A 16,061-nucleotide genomic window follows, 5' to 3' on the forward strand; every position below is an offset into this window, starting at 1 on the left:
ACAAAGTCTCGTAATGAGACTGCCATTCCGATGATATGACATCTTGTTGTTTGGCTCCACTCGACTGAATGACTCAAGGACCAAGGACCAAGGACCAAGGAGCCGAAGAGCCCAACAATCGAACGGGCGAAGGACCAAGCGGGGGGACGAAAGGACCAAAAGGACCTCTTCTCTGCCGCACTTTGCACCCATCTCAATTACAGTCCTTCAGCGGAGAGTCATCTTCCTGCCGACTCGATTCCTTTGGTCATTTCACCTGCCTCCAGGGGTAACTTTTCACAAGGCGAACTCCTTAACCTACTGCCCCTGCCACGCCTCCCACACCAATGCCCACGACCACGGCCACGCCCACATTTACCGCCCCTGCTAATGATGTCCAATTCAGTGTTCGATGCGATCCCAGCTCCCCGGAGGCCAGGTGCTCGGAACAAATGAAAACAAATCCGAGGCGGAGGTGGAGGTGGAAACCGAACTACATGACATCTGGAGTACTAAACATCCGATGGCCGGCACATCCTCGCCTGCTAATTGGACAAGTGAAAGTGAAATGAGGTCCTAACCCCGGGCTGTTTGCCCAGAAATAAGAACCATTTCGATGGCCAGCTAATCGCATACTTTGCAGGGCAAAAAAAAGCAGAACACAAAACATGTCCTGTAATTGGGTGGTTAGAAAGTAAAAAGCATGGAAGCTTGGAGATATGTTTTTTTAAATTAGGCCACGTGTTTTTGGGTCACTGAAAATTGAAACGTAACAAAGCGGAAAAATATGTCTTATTAAATTGGGTTACATGTTTGATTTTAGATAATAAGTTCAAAATAATTGAAGAATATATTGTAAAACATTTTACTTGTTTTACAAACAGGAACTTTTGATAATTTTATGAACACGCAAAGGTATTTCATAACATTTCTTTCTTTTGATCCTGTGAAAAAGGTTATCTTCTTTCATTTCTTTTCCTCCAAGAAACTGTCAAAACATAAAAAAAAATGTCCATGAACAGATGCAGTTCAAAAGCCATCACGTCAAAGTTATGTGAAACCAATCACTCCTTTGAATAAATCAAAAACTTTCATTACTTCCGCCCGAGCAAAGTCGGTCTTGCAACGCCTTTTCTCCCGATGTATAGTAAGCTAATCAGACGCACTCCTGCTCGACTAATGCCAAGTCAAAGGGAAAAGCTCCCGCCGCCTTTTCCAGTGCCATTTCCATCTCCACATCTATTTTCCTTTTCTGTTTCTGTTTCTATTTCAGTTTCAGTTTCGGTTTCGGTTTCAGTGTCAAAGTCAGAGGCCGGGTCAAAAGGCGCATCAATGCTACTGAGCATATTTTGCGGTCGCCTCGCTTTTCTCCCCTTTCCCCCCTTTCACCCTCTGCCATTTCCCCATTTTCCAGCTGCCACTGAGCTTGCTGCCTGGCCCGGCTCTTCCTTACTACTTTTTTTGTTTTCCTTTTTATTTTCTTTTTTTTTTTATACATCTTTTTGAGAACTTTCTGTGTGTGCCATGATGCTGCACAAAAAACTTCCGACAACAATTCTGCAAACGCAAGCAGGAAAACATAAATCTGGCTAAAGCTAAAACGCAAACTTTTATTTAAAAAAGGAGAAAAAAGGCAGGGGGAGGGAGGGGGTGTATGGCTAAAAAGAAAAGAACAAATGGAGGAATTCTGTGTGAGTGCGTGCAAGTGATAGAGGAATTGGATAAAACAGAGACGACGACTGCAGCCGAGAGGTTACGAGCTGGAGCTCCAAGATTGTTCCCCCACCTCGAGACCAACTTATTTTTTCCGAGGGATCCCACTAGGTCGACTGGAGCAGGGCACTTCTCGCAGTTATAAAATATAAAAAGAAACAGAAATTAATACTTGCATTCAACTAAAGAAATGAATGTTGCGTAGATTTTACCGAGCAATATATTTATTATAATAGAAACACATTATAATTTTTTTTATAACTTTCAATATTTTTAATTACATTATTCCATCAACTAGGCAATCACAGTGGTAGGGCATTACATAAGCTCCTTGAATGACCCAAACCGCATTTTGCAATGGACATAAAAATGCGAAAACAAGCTCTTCTCCGCTTCTTCAGACTTGTTTCCCGACCAAAGAGAGGTTTGTCGAAAGAACGAAGAAGAGCAAAGTATCTTGGTATCTTTTTTTTTTTTTTTTTTTGTTCTTTAAGCAAATGTCCACATTTTGACCATTTGAAATCCAAACAGGCAACTTTTATGCCACTGACGTGTGTGTGTGTGTGTGAGTATGTGCTCCTTTATATATTCTTTTTTTTTTTTTTTTTTTGGTTGTATATGTTGTACTACGTGTGAGTGTGGAACAGACTTTGGCTGCCATTTCGACTTGAGCTTGAAATTTTGCAACATGCCTTCGACATCTCTTGGGTATTTTTACGACTATCACAGACGGCCAAAAGACTGACCACAAAAGCCAAGGCGCCCAAGAGCCGCGACCCCGCCTCCGTGTTTTTTGTCTTCTCCGTTTCTGGTTCTGGTTTCGGTTCTGGTTCTGGTTTAGGTTTTGGTTTTGGTTTGGGTTTGAGTTTCGGTTTAAAGCCAGCGCCAAAAACGAGCGGAGCAAAAAGTAGCCAGCTCCTGCCTCAAATGGATTTGGACAGAGCCAAACACACAGAGCCAAATAAAAATAAAGGAAGCATAAAAAACAGATACAGGGGGCAGCGATGATGCACGTGATGCGATTCCTGCCTGGCTTAGAAGATACAAAGATACAAACGCAAACAACTAGAAAAATCAGTGATGCCGATTGTATCTCTTTAAAAAGTTAAGATCAATATGCTGAAACAAACAAATATTTGTCTGGTATAAAAAGCTTAGAAATATTGGTATTATATATTTTTTTGGCCAAAATATTTTATTATTCTTCTTGGAGTTTAAGAAACAACAATCCTGTGATAGTATTGAAAAATTAATTTCTTGTTGATATAAACTCTAAAACTAGAAAAACAATTGTTGTGTTGATATCAACTCTAAAAAAAATTAAAAAACCATTTTTGTGTTGATATCAACTCTAAACTTTATTGTTTATATACCAGAAATATTTCGTAAATAATGTATCGTAAAAATAACAATTTTTTGTTATCTAAAACACGTTAAAACTTGGCTATAAAATGGCCAAGAGCCCAACTCCGACGACAACTCAACGGCACCGACTCAATTCGATTCGATTCGGGAAGAAAGCAGAAGAGAAGAGCAGGCTTTAGCCAGCTGATTTGCCGCCAATTAGCAACTAAGTGGATTTGTAGACCAAAAGCTTAGCCTCAGGATGCCGTGGGTGGGGCCTTGGGTGGTGCGACGGGTGGTTCACTGGGCGGTGGGTGGTGCTCTCGGCTGTCTGTAACGGCGCTACGTGCCAGGTTGAAATGTGAAAAAGTTGCCAATATTTATATCGATAAACAAAGTAGGAATAAACATCAGCGATTCCAATGATGCACTAAGCGAAATAATATATTGTTGAGATTAGGGAAAAAAGAATTTGAGATTTTTAAATATTTAAGAATAATCTTTATATTAACTATTTTAGTTAGTATTTATTTCTGTATTATACTTAAAGTTGGTCTTGCAGAACTTTTTGTTCTTTTAATGTGTTTGTTTGTAGAATGTTTGTGTGACTTAATTTTGTTTTTGACCCTCTTAAATCCACCTGCTTATTGGTGTTTATTTATTGTGGTTTTCTCAGTGTAGGGAGTGAGAGTTCCGAGGATGGATCTTGGTCGAAAGCCACGTGTATGGGATGCGTACGTGCTGCTGTTGAAAAGTGCTGGAGTGGGTTGTCGATTTTTCGGGAGCGGTGGGAGGTGGGTTGCGATGGGTGGTGCTGGGCGGTAGGTGGGTGGGTGGTTTGCTGCTGCTGACTGCTGGTTGGTTTTTTGGGTGGCTCAGCGCCGGAGGCCAAGGGGCAACCTACTGGCGAACTACTACGTGTCCGAGCCCAGAACGAGACAAGTTAAATCGTCGCGTTATTGATGGCGAATGTACGTGATAGGCTCACATACCACATAGCACCACAATGAACATCATGATGACCACGATGATAATGATGATGCTCTGATGCTCCTGCCTGCTGATCATCATCATCATTTCGGTAATGGCCATAATGAAGGCTGAAGGTAACTTTTGCGTCGACAACAGCTTTCAACAAGCACCGAGCCCACCTGTGTGCACGCTTTTCAAACAAAAAAAAAAAAACAGAAAGAAAAAAAAAACGTTTCTTTTTTTCTCCTGGCCCCGTTTTTCCCCCTCTCCTCTGGTTTCCCCACGACTTTTCTATACATTTCCCCCACATTATGGCGGCTGATGAGCAGAGCTCTTAGCTTAATGTGATTAAAGAGTCTTGGCATTGGATTTTATGTTGGCCAGATTGGAAATTTTGACCTGTTTTTATCTACGGATTATCAAGCAGCTTTTGTCTCGCTTCAAGATTAGATTTTCTTTGATATACAATGAGACAATTGCATTCTTAGTACTGCAAAATGTCATTGGTGTACTGACATAAAATCGATTTTAAGAAATGTTAAAAAATTGCTCCGAAGAAGTAAACATTTTTTTAAAAGGCAAGCGTTTAAGTTTATTTAAGTAACAATCCCTAAAATAAATTAAGAAAGAAAACGTTCATCTATATGTTGTAATTTAAAACTTTAACTGTATGTTTGTTGTCTAAATATTACCTACGAAAAACCCTATCTTGTAATCGACGGCAAATTACACCTTTCCCTTTAAAACACCTAAACAAAATAATTGAGTGTTTTTGTGTTAAATGTAAAGTCTGTAAAGTGTTTTTGCTGACTCATAAAAACACCCTTTCAAACAAACGGAGCCAACACGGCTGCAACTGACAATTTAACATTTAATTAAAAATCAATTAAAAACGTATTTTTGCACTTTGCTGTGTGAACGAGTCAGGGCAAGTGGAAAAAGAAAACATATAGACAATGCAGATAGGTACAAAAACGTATATATATATGTATAAAAACATAAATGGGGAGACTCTGAAGCAAAGAGTTAGGTTGGGAAAAAAAAGAGATTGAAAGGGAGAAAAGCAATGTTCACTAAAAAAAAGATCAGATGCATTAAAAATATTAAAGAAATATTAGGGTGTAAAAGTTGTATTAAATAAAAAGAGTTCATAGTTTTTATTTTTTTTATGGTATCTTAGTTTAAAAAAATCTTACTTAAATCTCAAAAAAAAGTGTTGCAATAACTTTTTTTATATATTAAATTAAAGGCAATATCAAAACCCAATTGAAACAAGCTAACTAAAAATTAGCTTGCTGAAATATGAATGATTGTAATGTATTTTCTCAACTTCCCCTTTATTTTTTATTGTGTTTCTATGGGCGCACAATTTTGTGTGTTTATCTCTGTGCATGTTTATGTTGTTTGATTATTGGAACTGAAGTTGAATTGAAAGAGCTTAATTGAATTAATGTTCGGCATGAATGGGGGCCTTAGATGTTGTTGCAATGGGGGAATTTGTTCTCTCATAATTCTTCGATTGCCGATGTTTGATGTCTGATGGGAATTCGTCTCGCCATTCAATCAGCGACTGCGAATTAAATGCCTCCGCCCAAGACGAAGTCACTCGAGGGTTAAGGGGGTGCTGGAGGGTTAAGGGAGGGTGGACCACCCGCATTTATTGATTCGAAACACCCCTCGAAGTAAACTTAACCCTTTTGTGAAAAGGTCCCGACTTCGGACATCGTTTATCATTAAATTGCAATTAAAATTGACACGGAATTTGATTTATATAAGTATGGCATATACAAATTACTATATACATTTGTGTTAAAGGGTTGATTGTCTTGAGGGTTTGGGTTTCATGTTTGACTTACAATTAGCCGCACGTTAAGTGTCACTTGTAATTATAAGGGAAAACCAGTTATCAGGCGGCATTTAAGGTTTAAGATGAAATTTATTTAACGGCATTTGATTGTTCTAAATTATTTTTGACATTAGTTCTATATTCAGTTCAAGTTTTATTTTTTCTTTTAACCAAAAGAAATTCAATACTCCTTCTTATTTAATTTGTGTTCTCATAAAGAGACCAGCTTAAACTCACAGAAAAGAAAACTATAAACATGTTAGTAAAGTGTTTTTCAGTTCTCGTTTTGATCGCCTGACAGCCGTTAATTTAGGCACTTCGGTGCTGATGATTAGAGAGAAAAAGGCAGAAAACGAGAAAATTCGAATTCATTTGAATTTGCATATAAAACGAAAAAATTTGTTGGGCGTTTCATAAAATTTTGTTCGATACGGATTCGTATTCGCTTTCGGAATTGGAATCGAAATCGTTTTATGGTTATGATGTGTCAGATGCGGGCTGTTTCATGTTGGTCATGTTTGCTGGGCTCCGAAAAGTCCAAGTCAATAAAACGCACTGGGTGGTGTCACTCAAGTGAAAAGTCCGCAGAGTGCGAGAGGAAAAGCTCAGAGAGAAAAAAAAGAAAAACGGGAAGAAAAAGGAAGGAAAGGCAAAGATTAAAGAAGAATTGATGTGCATAAGACGGCGGCAATCAAACAATCGGTGGGGATTTCTCCTGCCTCAGCTCTTCTGCTTTTTATTATTTTATATGGCAGGCGGAAAATCTGCCAACAAAAGAGTCTTAAGAGGAACTCTTAATAAGGATGTGAAAAATGTTCGGCACTGCTAATTGAGCGAACATTTAATTCTTTCTGAAAGCCCCCAACCTTTCCATTTAATTAAGGCAACAAAAAATCAAAAGGAAGAAAGGGAGACGAAGGCAGGAAAGTACTGAGGCGATAGCAGAAATATTAATAATACTTATGAAATTTTTAACTTGAGGAATCACAGACGATGGCCCGCATCTATCGAGTGGCATGCACAAAAATAAATTAAAACTGTAATTACTATGATCTAAGATACAATTAAAGTAATTTTATTTTATTTTAAATTCATTGTCTTTTTTATTGGTTTGTGGATTTATTCTTTTAGTAACTTCTTTATATTTGCTGTTTTCAATATCTAAGATCAAGTTTTTTGTTTCTGTGCAACATAAAGAGTGTGTTCGAACGTTTTGCATTTAAAAAGCCATAAAAATCGAGGCAAACGCGGCGACTCCTCAGACGATTCTCCACTTTAAACTGCAATTGGCATTGAAATTTAACACTGGCCCTTGCATTCATTTGCAAGGCACATTTCTTGACCCCCTTCTTCCTGGTCTTCATTTCCTTCCCCCTCCATCTCCCTGCATTTCCCCCTGATTTTCCCTCGCAATTTTCCATCCTCTTTGGTGGCGCTTTGTGTGTGGGCAGTCGGCAAAAGTCAGCGACTAAATTAATGTGTGCAATCAAATGTGAGCAATTCCCAACTCGCTGAATGATTCAAGTGTAATTTTATGGGAAACGTGGGGAATGGAGTGGTGGGTTAAATTACATAGTATGCTAATATCTGGGTAGTGGAATCGGAGTGAGAATTTCGCTAATTATAACCACTGCTTGGCATTGCGCTGCACTACAAATATTTAAGGTGCTAAAGTAGCTGTTTAAATTAAGTAATATGACTTAACAGAAAACAATCGTAAAATGTTTACACATTTTTTTACTACCTTTCTGTTTTTTTTAAGTGCCATTTCCAGATAATGATCTATTGTATAATACTTTTATTGAATTTGTTTTACAATATTGGGCTTGTAACTTTTTTTTGTTGTATCTACTTTCTTATTACACTTACATTTTGTATGTGTATCGATTTTTTCTCATTATTAATATGCAACTAAAAATAATATGAAGCTTTATTAGGTCTTTGCCTTTAATTAACTTTATCATTGGCACACATTTTTTTTTTAACAATTTATTATTTTAACTAACTATTTTTAAATGGACTGACAGGCTTGAATACAAAAACGGTTTCAATTTGTTAAATCGCTTATAGCTTGATCCCAATATCAAAATGCAATTTGTTATTTGGGTTCTAATAATTAAATAAATTGCATGCAACTGACAGAACATTAATACAATATTGTTGAATTTTTTTAATACAAATTGTGAGTTGGTTTAATTTTTTATGTCCCAACTTCAAAGAGAGAATGTTTCATTTTGGTGCTAATCTTTTATAAATGCATATATAATTTTTTTGTAGCCTTTCGGAATGGCTTTTAACGTTGTCGCTTTTTTGGGCTTTGTGATCCCATCAAATTACAGTCGAAATTTGTTATCCAATTAGGAGCTCTACCCTCAATTTTCACAAAAATTTCACTGCTAACTACGAGGCGTTTTTTGCTTAATTTTGATGCACAAAAAATAAATGGAGTGTTTTTAGTCCTTTTTGGGGTGTGTGCTGTTGCCAAAAAGTTTTTGCAGCTGCAGCGGCAAAGTAGATTAAAATCTAAATACACACACAGACACTCATAAATTGTGCTCAAATAAACCAAATTAAAAGTGCAAAACAAGGAGAGCAACAATGCAAAGAGTGTGCCAGAAGTGGGGGAAATGGAAAAGCGGGTGGGGGGATGGGAAAACTTTTTAAAACAGTTAAGTGTAAAGGCGCGTCATGTTAGACACACCACAAGCCACGCCCCCCGCCGCAGCCCCTCCGCCCCTAAATCCTGGTTGACTGGACTAACTTTTGACAAAATGTCGACAAAAAACGGGAGCGAAAAAGGGAACTACACTGAAATCATCCAAATTTAGAATGTTGTTTTACATTTTTGCAATTTAACAGAAATATTTTATTTAAAACCAACCTTGTTGTTTACACAAGTTTTCATTTAGAATGAAAATAATAATATAACTTTACTTTCTCAATAAAATATGTATGGAAATAAATATTAAATAATATATGTATATATATTTATATAATTTATATAATAATCAGATAAAATCAATTAATTAAATGCAATAGTTTCTGATTTAAATTTTTTTTTTTGTTAAAACAGCTTAAGATTGCCTGAAGCCTTTCAAACATGGGCAAACAAAGCTATTTGATAGCTTTGGATATAAAAATCTTCTTATACGGAATAAATATCGCCTAATACTCCTTCTTCAATAATTTCTCGCCGTGTAGGGAAGTCGAGGGTTAACGGACAGCAGACAAACGGACATGCGGACAGCTCCCGACAGCCGCCACACACGGAAGCCATAAAAACTTATGGCAAAATATATAAAAATTCACCCTTTTTATTGTGGCAAACAACGAGAACGAGAAATAAAATAAAATGCAAAGCGTTTTACCCCAAGCAGCATACACTCGTACACAACCCATCGCACACACAATCTGCAGTCGAAGGCGAACCTAACCGAACAGAACTCAACTGAACTAAACTGAACTGAACTGAGGAGAACCGAAACTGACTGTTGTCGTCGTCCTCGTCGTCGTCTCAACCCTTTGGGCCAACTAAAATTAAATGCTGAGTTTAGCAAATGCATGAAAATAAAAAAAAACACTTAGGACAATAGAAAGCCGAAGGATGGGATACTCTTTATGACGATCATAAGATCATAACTACATTATTTTATTATATTTTGTTGGGGGTGAGCACGACCTCATGTTAATGGCACTTCTAATAAAAATGTTGGGATCATAATATAGAAATAAAAAAATATTCTTGAATGTTTAGGTACATTATAAAGTATACTATTCCTGTTTTCTATTTCTTCTTTATAAAGTATTTATGTTTGTACTTTTTATTTGGTCCGGCATCAAAAGTAGTTATTATTTAAACTCAGTCGTCTTTTCCTATTGTGAAAATACCTGGAAAACTGGTTAGGGTACACGAGCAGGAGCGACTAAAGCGGCAGCAGGAGCAATGTGGCATGCAATTGTTGTAAAACAAAGGCAATGAAGATTCGAAATGAATACAAACAGCCAAATGGGGCGCAAACAAAAATAAATAAAAACAAAAAAAAAAAAAAAATGAAAATAAAAATAAAAATAAAAAGGAAGAGGAAAAGCAGCAGCAGCGGCAGTAACGACAGCAGTGGCAGTAGCAGTGGCAGTAAGGAGCAGCAGTATAGTAACCGGGGAACAGCAGGAGTTGCCTCATAAGAATAATAATAATAATATAGCAGAATATATATAGGGATATGTGGAAACGGTCCGCGCATAAATAACGGAATTGCAGTGCACACAAAGTGGAACAGAAGGTTGAAAAGCCGGGAAAAGCGGGGGAAAAATATGAAAAGAAGAGCAGAAGGAAACATGTGAAAGATCGAAAGATAAACCCTAACAAACTACTGTTGTAGGACGTAAATCCATTCGGAACAATATATAAAATCCTTTATCAGAGCAGTGCAGCTGGAGTTCTGATATAAAATATGGAAACTAAAATGATATTTTACTAGTTCTGTAAAGATTGATAACAATGATTACTTATTTTAGAGGATCATGCATAGTAAAAAGAATTATATAACTAATAGAATCCGTTTCCAAGTTCTGGAAAATTCCATTACTTCAGGTAAAGGTACCTTATAGCCATTGCTAATTGGACTGTTTTCTTTTAGAACCCTATGTACATGGAAGATAATGGAATTCCTAGTGATTGACAGCCGAAAAAGGGGGAATCTCCCTAAACAACAGGTGCTCGTGCGATCTTTTTAAATGGACAACGAACCCTAAAACACAACTCGAGGGTACATACCTCTAGTAAAATACTTTTGATAGCCAAAAAAACAAACCCTTGACTCGTGCTGTATTCTTTTTTTCTTTCGGTTTTTCAAGATTGAGGGGGTTAATATGGAGAATTGCCCCTAGCAAAGAGTTTCTCCCCTGGGGACGCCTGCTGTTGAATTACCGTTTTTTGGCATTGTTAACCCTTCTTCCGCTATCGGCTCTTCCTCAACAATTTCTCTGCCTTTTTCCCCCGGTTTTTTTTTTTTTTTTTTTTTTCTGGTTCACCGTTCTTCTGGGCCCTCTTCCCTCTCGAATATTACTTTGTTTTTATGGCTACCGCTCAGCTGTTTTTCGAGCTGAGGGTTAAACACGAGCTAAATATTTACACCACTGTGCGAAGGGAGAAGAAAAGGGTCTTTTGAAAATGGGGTAGCAAACAAAAAAGGGGAAGCACACACACCTGGCATATAGGGATAAATGCGAAATGCAATTTTCTTCTTATGGGATAGCGTTGATTTCCTCATTCTTCCCTTCGCCGCTCCCATTTCCCCTCTTTACATCCATCCTCCTACTGACCTGCTGAAATATTCATTCTGTATTGCATTTTCTTGACTGCACGTGTGTGTGTGTGTTTGTGTGTGCTCTCTGTGGCTGGAAAATGGAAAATGCTCCGGCTAACTGCATTTGGCTTGAGAGATTTCGCACGTGTTCCTCACTTCTTCGCTCCCCTTCTCCCCCTCTTTCCTTTTCCACTCGTAGGCATCCTTGGGTTAAGGGTAAGGGTTAAGGGTTAGTTGTTGAAAAAGGCGAACACAACACAACATTCTACGGGCTGGCAAACAAATTAGCAAAATCATTGTACAATCTGTAAATGTCAGACAGTGGTGTGAAAGTAATTTGTGGACCAGACAGAAGGTGAGATTTCTGAACCACATTTCGGAAATTATTTTACAGAAATGGGTTACTATAAATTGTAAGGTATCACTCCTTTAGTTCTAATAAGAATTTCTTTAAAAAGAACAAGACTTAGTCCTTTCTACTTGAAAAGCTAAGAATATAAAATGTTTGCCAATCTTTTGGTAGTCATTAAAACAACTAGAAGATCTAGAATTCCTTCTTATACTTTTAACATATATATTTTGCATATCAGCCAATGTATAACTATATAGTTTTCTTAATTTAAATATGCATATTTTTGGTTAAACCACTGTTGTTGCCCTGGACCAAAATCGCACATCCACTTCGATTCACGCTCACTTTCACAGCAAAGGAAAGTAGCAACCCCCTTCGGTCATTGTTTATCGAGAGGGGCTGCCAAGAACAACCCCTCGACGAGGTCCTCGAATTAAAACCCAAGCCCAGGGAAACATTCATCCATATCGACGAGACGGGCGGCAATAACTTTATAAGTTTTGCTAATGTGCGTTAATGGCTTGTAGTGTTCACAAAAAAAAAAAAAGCATGGCTATAAAAAAAAGAGAAGCCGAAAAAATGTTTCGGTCTGGTCGTGTGCCTACTTAGCATATTTCCCCCCTTTTCCCCCTTCCCATTTCGCTTGTTATTTAATTTTTTCGTTTGTATGATTAGAGGTTATTATGCTAATTTGTTGCCGTGCCCACCCCTTTTTATTTTTATTTTTATTTTTTTTTTTTGATCCCGTCCTGCTCCAATCCCAATCCCGAAATTCGCCTAGTTTCGCCTGTAAAATTCGGACATTATGGTGTAATTAGCAATACCGTTATGTGTCGGACCTTGTCGATGCTTAATTTATGCAAAATTACTCCGAGCGGCGGAGGCGGTTCAACAGAAAAACAAGAAAACACCGTGGGGGAAAAACTTCTCTTGTTCTGTTTCCTTTTTTCTACTCCTCTTGGTTTCGTTTTTTTTTTGTTTTTGTATTTTGTTTTTCTGTTCTGCATTTGAGGTTATGCCGGTCTATATTTGAACAATGTGCTAAATGAGTTGAATGTTTGTGTAACACCCCAAAAAGTAAGAGGGGGAATTAATGTGGTTCATAATGGCTTCAATAATTTTGTGACCTGGGAATAATTAAATAGGGGCTTGGCTTTTCGCTCAGCTTTAATATTCCTCTTTTACACGAGGTTTTTGCTTATTTAAAGTCATTTATAAATTTCAGTTTACAAGTGTTAACTTCCTGTTTATTAATTCTAAATGTTTCCTTCTTTTCCTTTCAGGTACGTAACAAATTTCAAACTACATCGTGGGTCATCCAAAAACGGCTAAGTACATAACATATAGAATCGGGCCAGCGAAGCCAACCGCACACACCATATATGCATGTACCTATAGCTTAGATATAGGTGTATATATATTCTGGGAAAAGTTTGCGTTAGTTAACTGAAAAAGTATTACGCAGTCTAGTGCCCAACTATGGGCCAAAAGCCCACGAAAACTTTAAATATAGCCACATAATTTTTTGGGCAGCTGAGGCAAAACTTTCCGCAGGCTTCATAAATGTGTGTGGCAAGTTGCAGTACCCCCAGCCCCTGTCCGCCTCCTCTCGACCTTCTGGTCCACCCACTTTGCCACCTAGTTATGACCCTCTGTCCTCTCTGGATTTTCCTCTGAATTTTCCCTACCTACGAGATATTTTTGTGCTGAGTTTTCATTATCAATGAACGGCTTTTGCGCTTTTTGCGCTTTTGTGCGGCTTGGTCGTCTAAGTAGCCACCTCCAACCTACCGAAAAAAGGGGGGCGGTTGGTGGGCTCTGGGGGGCGTGGCAGTTGCGGTTTTGGGCGTGACGGCAACTATGAAATAACGGCACTAACGACTAACGCTCGAAAAGTAAGTAATCTGCACACACACAAAGGCAGAAGAGATGTATGCATAGATACGCGCTTACATGGCTGCCCACCTCCCCCTCCCCCTTCCCCTTCCGCCACCTTACCCCTTTTCATTCAGCCACCCACTTTTCCCCCCACCCACTTTCCATACATTTTGCAAGCCAGCCGTGTGTCGTTGTTTGTGGCCCGCCAACAGAAATTTGTTGGGCAATTTCCAAGCCAACAAATCTCTGCAATGCTGGTGCAGGCAGCCCAACCAACGAAGCCACCCAATCCGACCCACACCCACCTCGCCACCCACTCCGAACCACCCACAACCATCCGGAAAAACCACCCAACTCAGTCAGCCTATGGAGCTTCGGTTAGAACAGCCTTGGATTGCACACTCCAGCGGATTCCTGGGTTACCAAAAACCATTTAGTTTAGTTTCGAAAACTTCTCGCGGAGTTTGGAACCCAGGAAAATACTTATAGGTATTCCTTTTGCTATTTGCCGAGTTGGGGAAAGTAGCATTATGTGGGATTCTCAAGTTTAATGCCTTAAAACCACCAGCTTCGCATGCGATTAGTACGGAAATAAAAAAAGGTTCTTGTAGAGTTATGTGTTTTATGACAGAAACAACCTTTTTTTTTAAAACATAACTTAACCATTTTCTCTTTAAGTGAACAGATATTTTGAACTGATATTTAAGTATGTTTTGACTTACTAACAGAGTTGGTTTTTAGGGCTTAGCCATTTAAAAACTGAAATTTCAACTCTCGGGGATCCCCTTAAAAACTTTCAAAATGTTTTTTGATAAACGTTGATTATGCTTCAGAAATCGTTTTTAAATGTTTTCAGCTGGCAGAATATGTTTGAAAACTTTTGTTTGGGTCCTTTTAATATTTTTAGCTTAATAAATTTATTTAAAATATAGGTGGGCCGTTTTTTTATCTTCTTATCCACTTTGCATATGTGTGTGTTTTTTTCAAAACCATAAACTTAAATAAAACTAAGTAGTTAAGTGAAGAACCTTACCCAGAACCACCTGGCCCAATCTCCAGTTGGCCTCCAAAATGAGGCGTCTGGTGGGTGGTGGTATGGTGGTGGTGCTACTGCTTTTCGGTGGGTGGGTGGTTGGGTGGTTGGGTGGTCCGCAGTTGTTCAGTGGACACACATGCAGCTTGTAACTTGCACATGCACATCGCCAGCTGCTGATGCTGCTTGCTAACAAGACTCGGACCTTCATGGCGGGAGGGGTGATAAAGAGGGGCCAAAGTGGGTGAAACGGGGGCACCACCCACCCACCGACCACCACCCACCACAGTGGAACAGGCCCGGCATACACAAACTGTCGCCAAAAACAATTTCGTTGAGATTTAAGTTCTGTTCAACAATTTCCGCTTTGGCTTTGCCCCCTTTTGCGATTTTTGCTGGCTCACAAAAATGATAAAAAAAACACAAAAAAAAATAAAATGAGGAAAGAAGAAAAATAGTGGGAAAATTGGAGGGAAAAATGCAGGAAAAACCACCCAGCACTCCGAAGGCTGCACAACAAAAACCACATTCATAGATAATGTGCAGCTTGGGTTTGTGGTTATTTTGTATGCTCCGTCGGTCTGCCAGTTGCCAGGGACTTGCCACTCCCCCCGCCGCCCACTATATATATCTATATGTATTCTTCTTCTTTTTTTTTTTATTTTCTGTTGCGTTGGAGGGGCAGAAAGAAGAAGAAGTGCTCATCCAATTTTCGTTGTCGTCGTAGAAATTTTTGGTGTGCGCGCTCTACAGAAATTGCATTTTTCTCTGGGCCCGCTGACAATATCGCGACGTCCTCGCTTTTCCTTTTGTCCTGGCCAACGAACACACATATACTCAGTTACACACACACACACACACCCGCACAGAGTGAGATAGATGGAAAAGGGAAGCGAAACTGACAACGGATTCGGATTTGGATTCGGATGAGGACGGGATGGCCGGCGGTTTGGATTTGGACCGCCGCAAAGTTACCCGCCAGTCAAGCGCTCGGCCACAAACTTTTGGGCACGATTTTCGGTTAGCGAAACATCATTTTCTTCTTTTTTTCCGCCTTTTTCGCCGGGTTTTTTCCTGGCTTTTTTGGTTTTTTTTTTGTGTGCTGCCGCTTTTTTGTTTCGTCAGTCAGTCAGCGTTAAAATGTGCTGACTGTACTGGTCTTCTGCTCGCTGCCTTTTGGCTGGCTTTGTCATTATCAGTCGGGCTTTTCGGGAAGCCGGCTAAAAGGGGACAAATCCGGCACTAAACTGCTGCAATTTTGGCCATTTTCGGGTTAGATTTAAGCTGCAGGCAGCTCGCTTTTGGGGAACATTCAAATATATTGAACAATAGAAATGCAGCAGTTACATGAAAAATTCTTTAATATATATTTTAACAATATAAATTCTGTAATTTTTGAATCATAGAGGCGTACAATATATTTAACACATTTTTGTAATATTTAAATGGCATTTAATATTTATTATTTATGGAGAAACCACAAAGAAAAGAGTGTTTGTTTTCAAATTAAAACGATTTCTAGTTATTTTATACTTATTTTTAATAAAACTGAACTTCAAACAGTTAAAGCCTAAGAATAAATAAAAAAAAAACTAAGGCTGAGGTAACTTTGTTTAGACCACTCCATGGTAGCCTCTT

The 16,061-nt window shown here is 38.6% G+C and overlaps 2 protein-coding genes across 2 annotated transcripts in view; both read left to right on the forward strand.

Moving 5' to 3' along the window:
* LOC122320907 (teneurin-a-like) overlaps positions 1 to 14,299 on the forward strand; it is a 50,282-nt gene extending 35,983 nt beyond the window's left edge. The window contains exon 3 of the mRNA XM_043209549.1: positions 12,796 to 14,299. Within this exon, the coding sequence (XP_043065484.1) occupies positions 12,796 to 12,844 (49 nt within the window). The 3' untranslated portion in view covers positions 12,845 to 14,299. The remainder of the gene's footprint in view (positions 1 to 12,795) is intronic.
* Positions 1 to 16,061, forward strand: part of LOC108097884 (teneurin-a) — a 155,108-nt gene that overhangs the window by 48,702 nt on the left and 90,345 nt on the right.

This window comes from Drosophila ficusphila, unplaced genomic scaffold, assembly GCF_018152265.1.
Source record: "Drosophila ficusphila isolate 14025-0441.05 unplaced genomic scaffold, ASM1815226v1 contig_197, whole genome shotgun sequence".
Lineage (NCBI taxonomy): Eukaryota > Metazoa > Arthropoda > Insecta > Diptera > Drosophilidae > Drosophila > Drosophila ficusphila.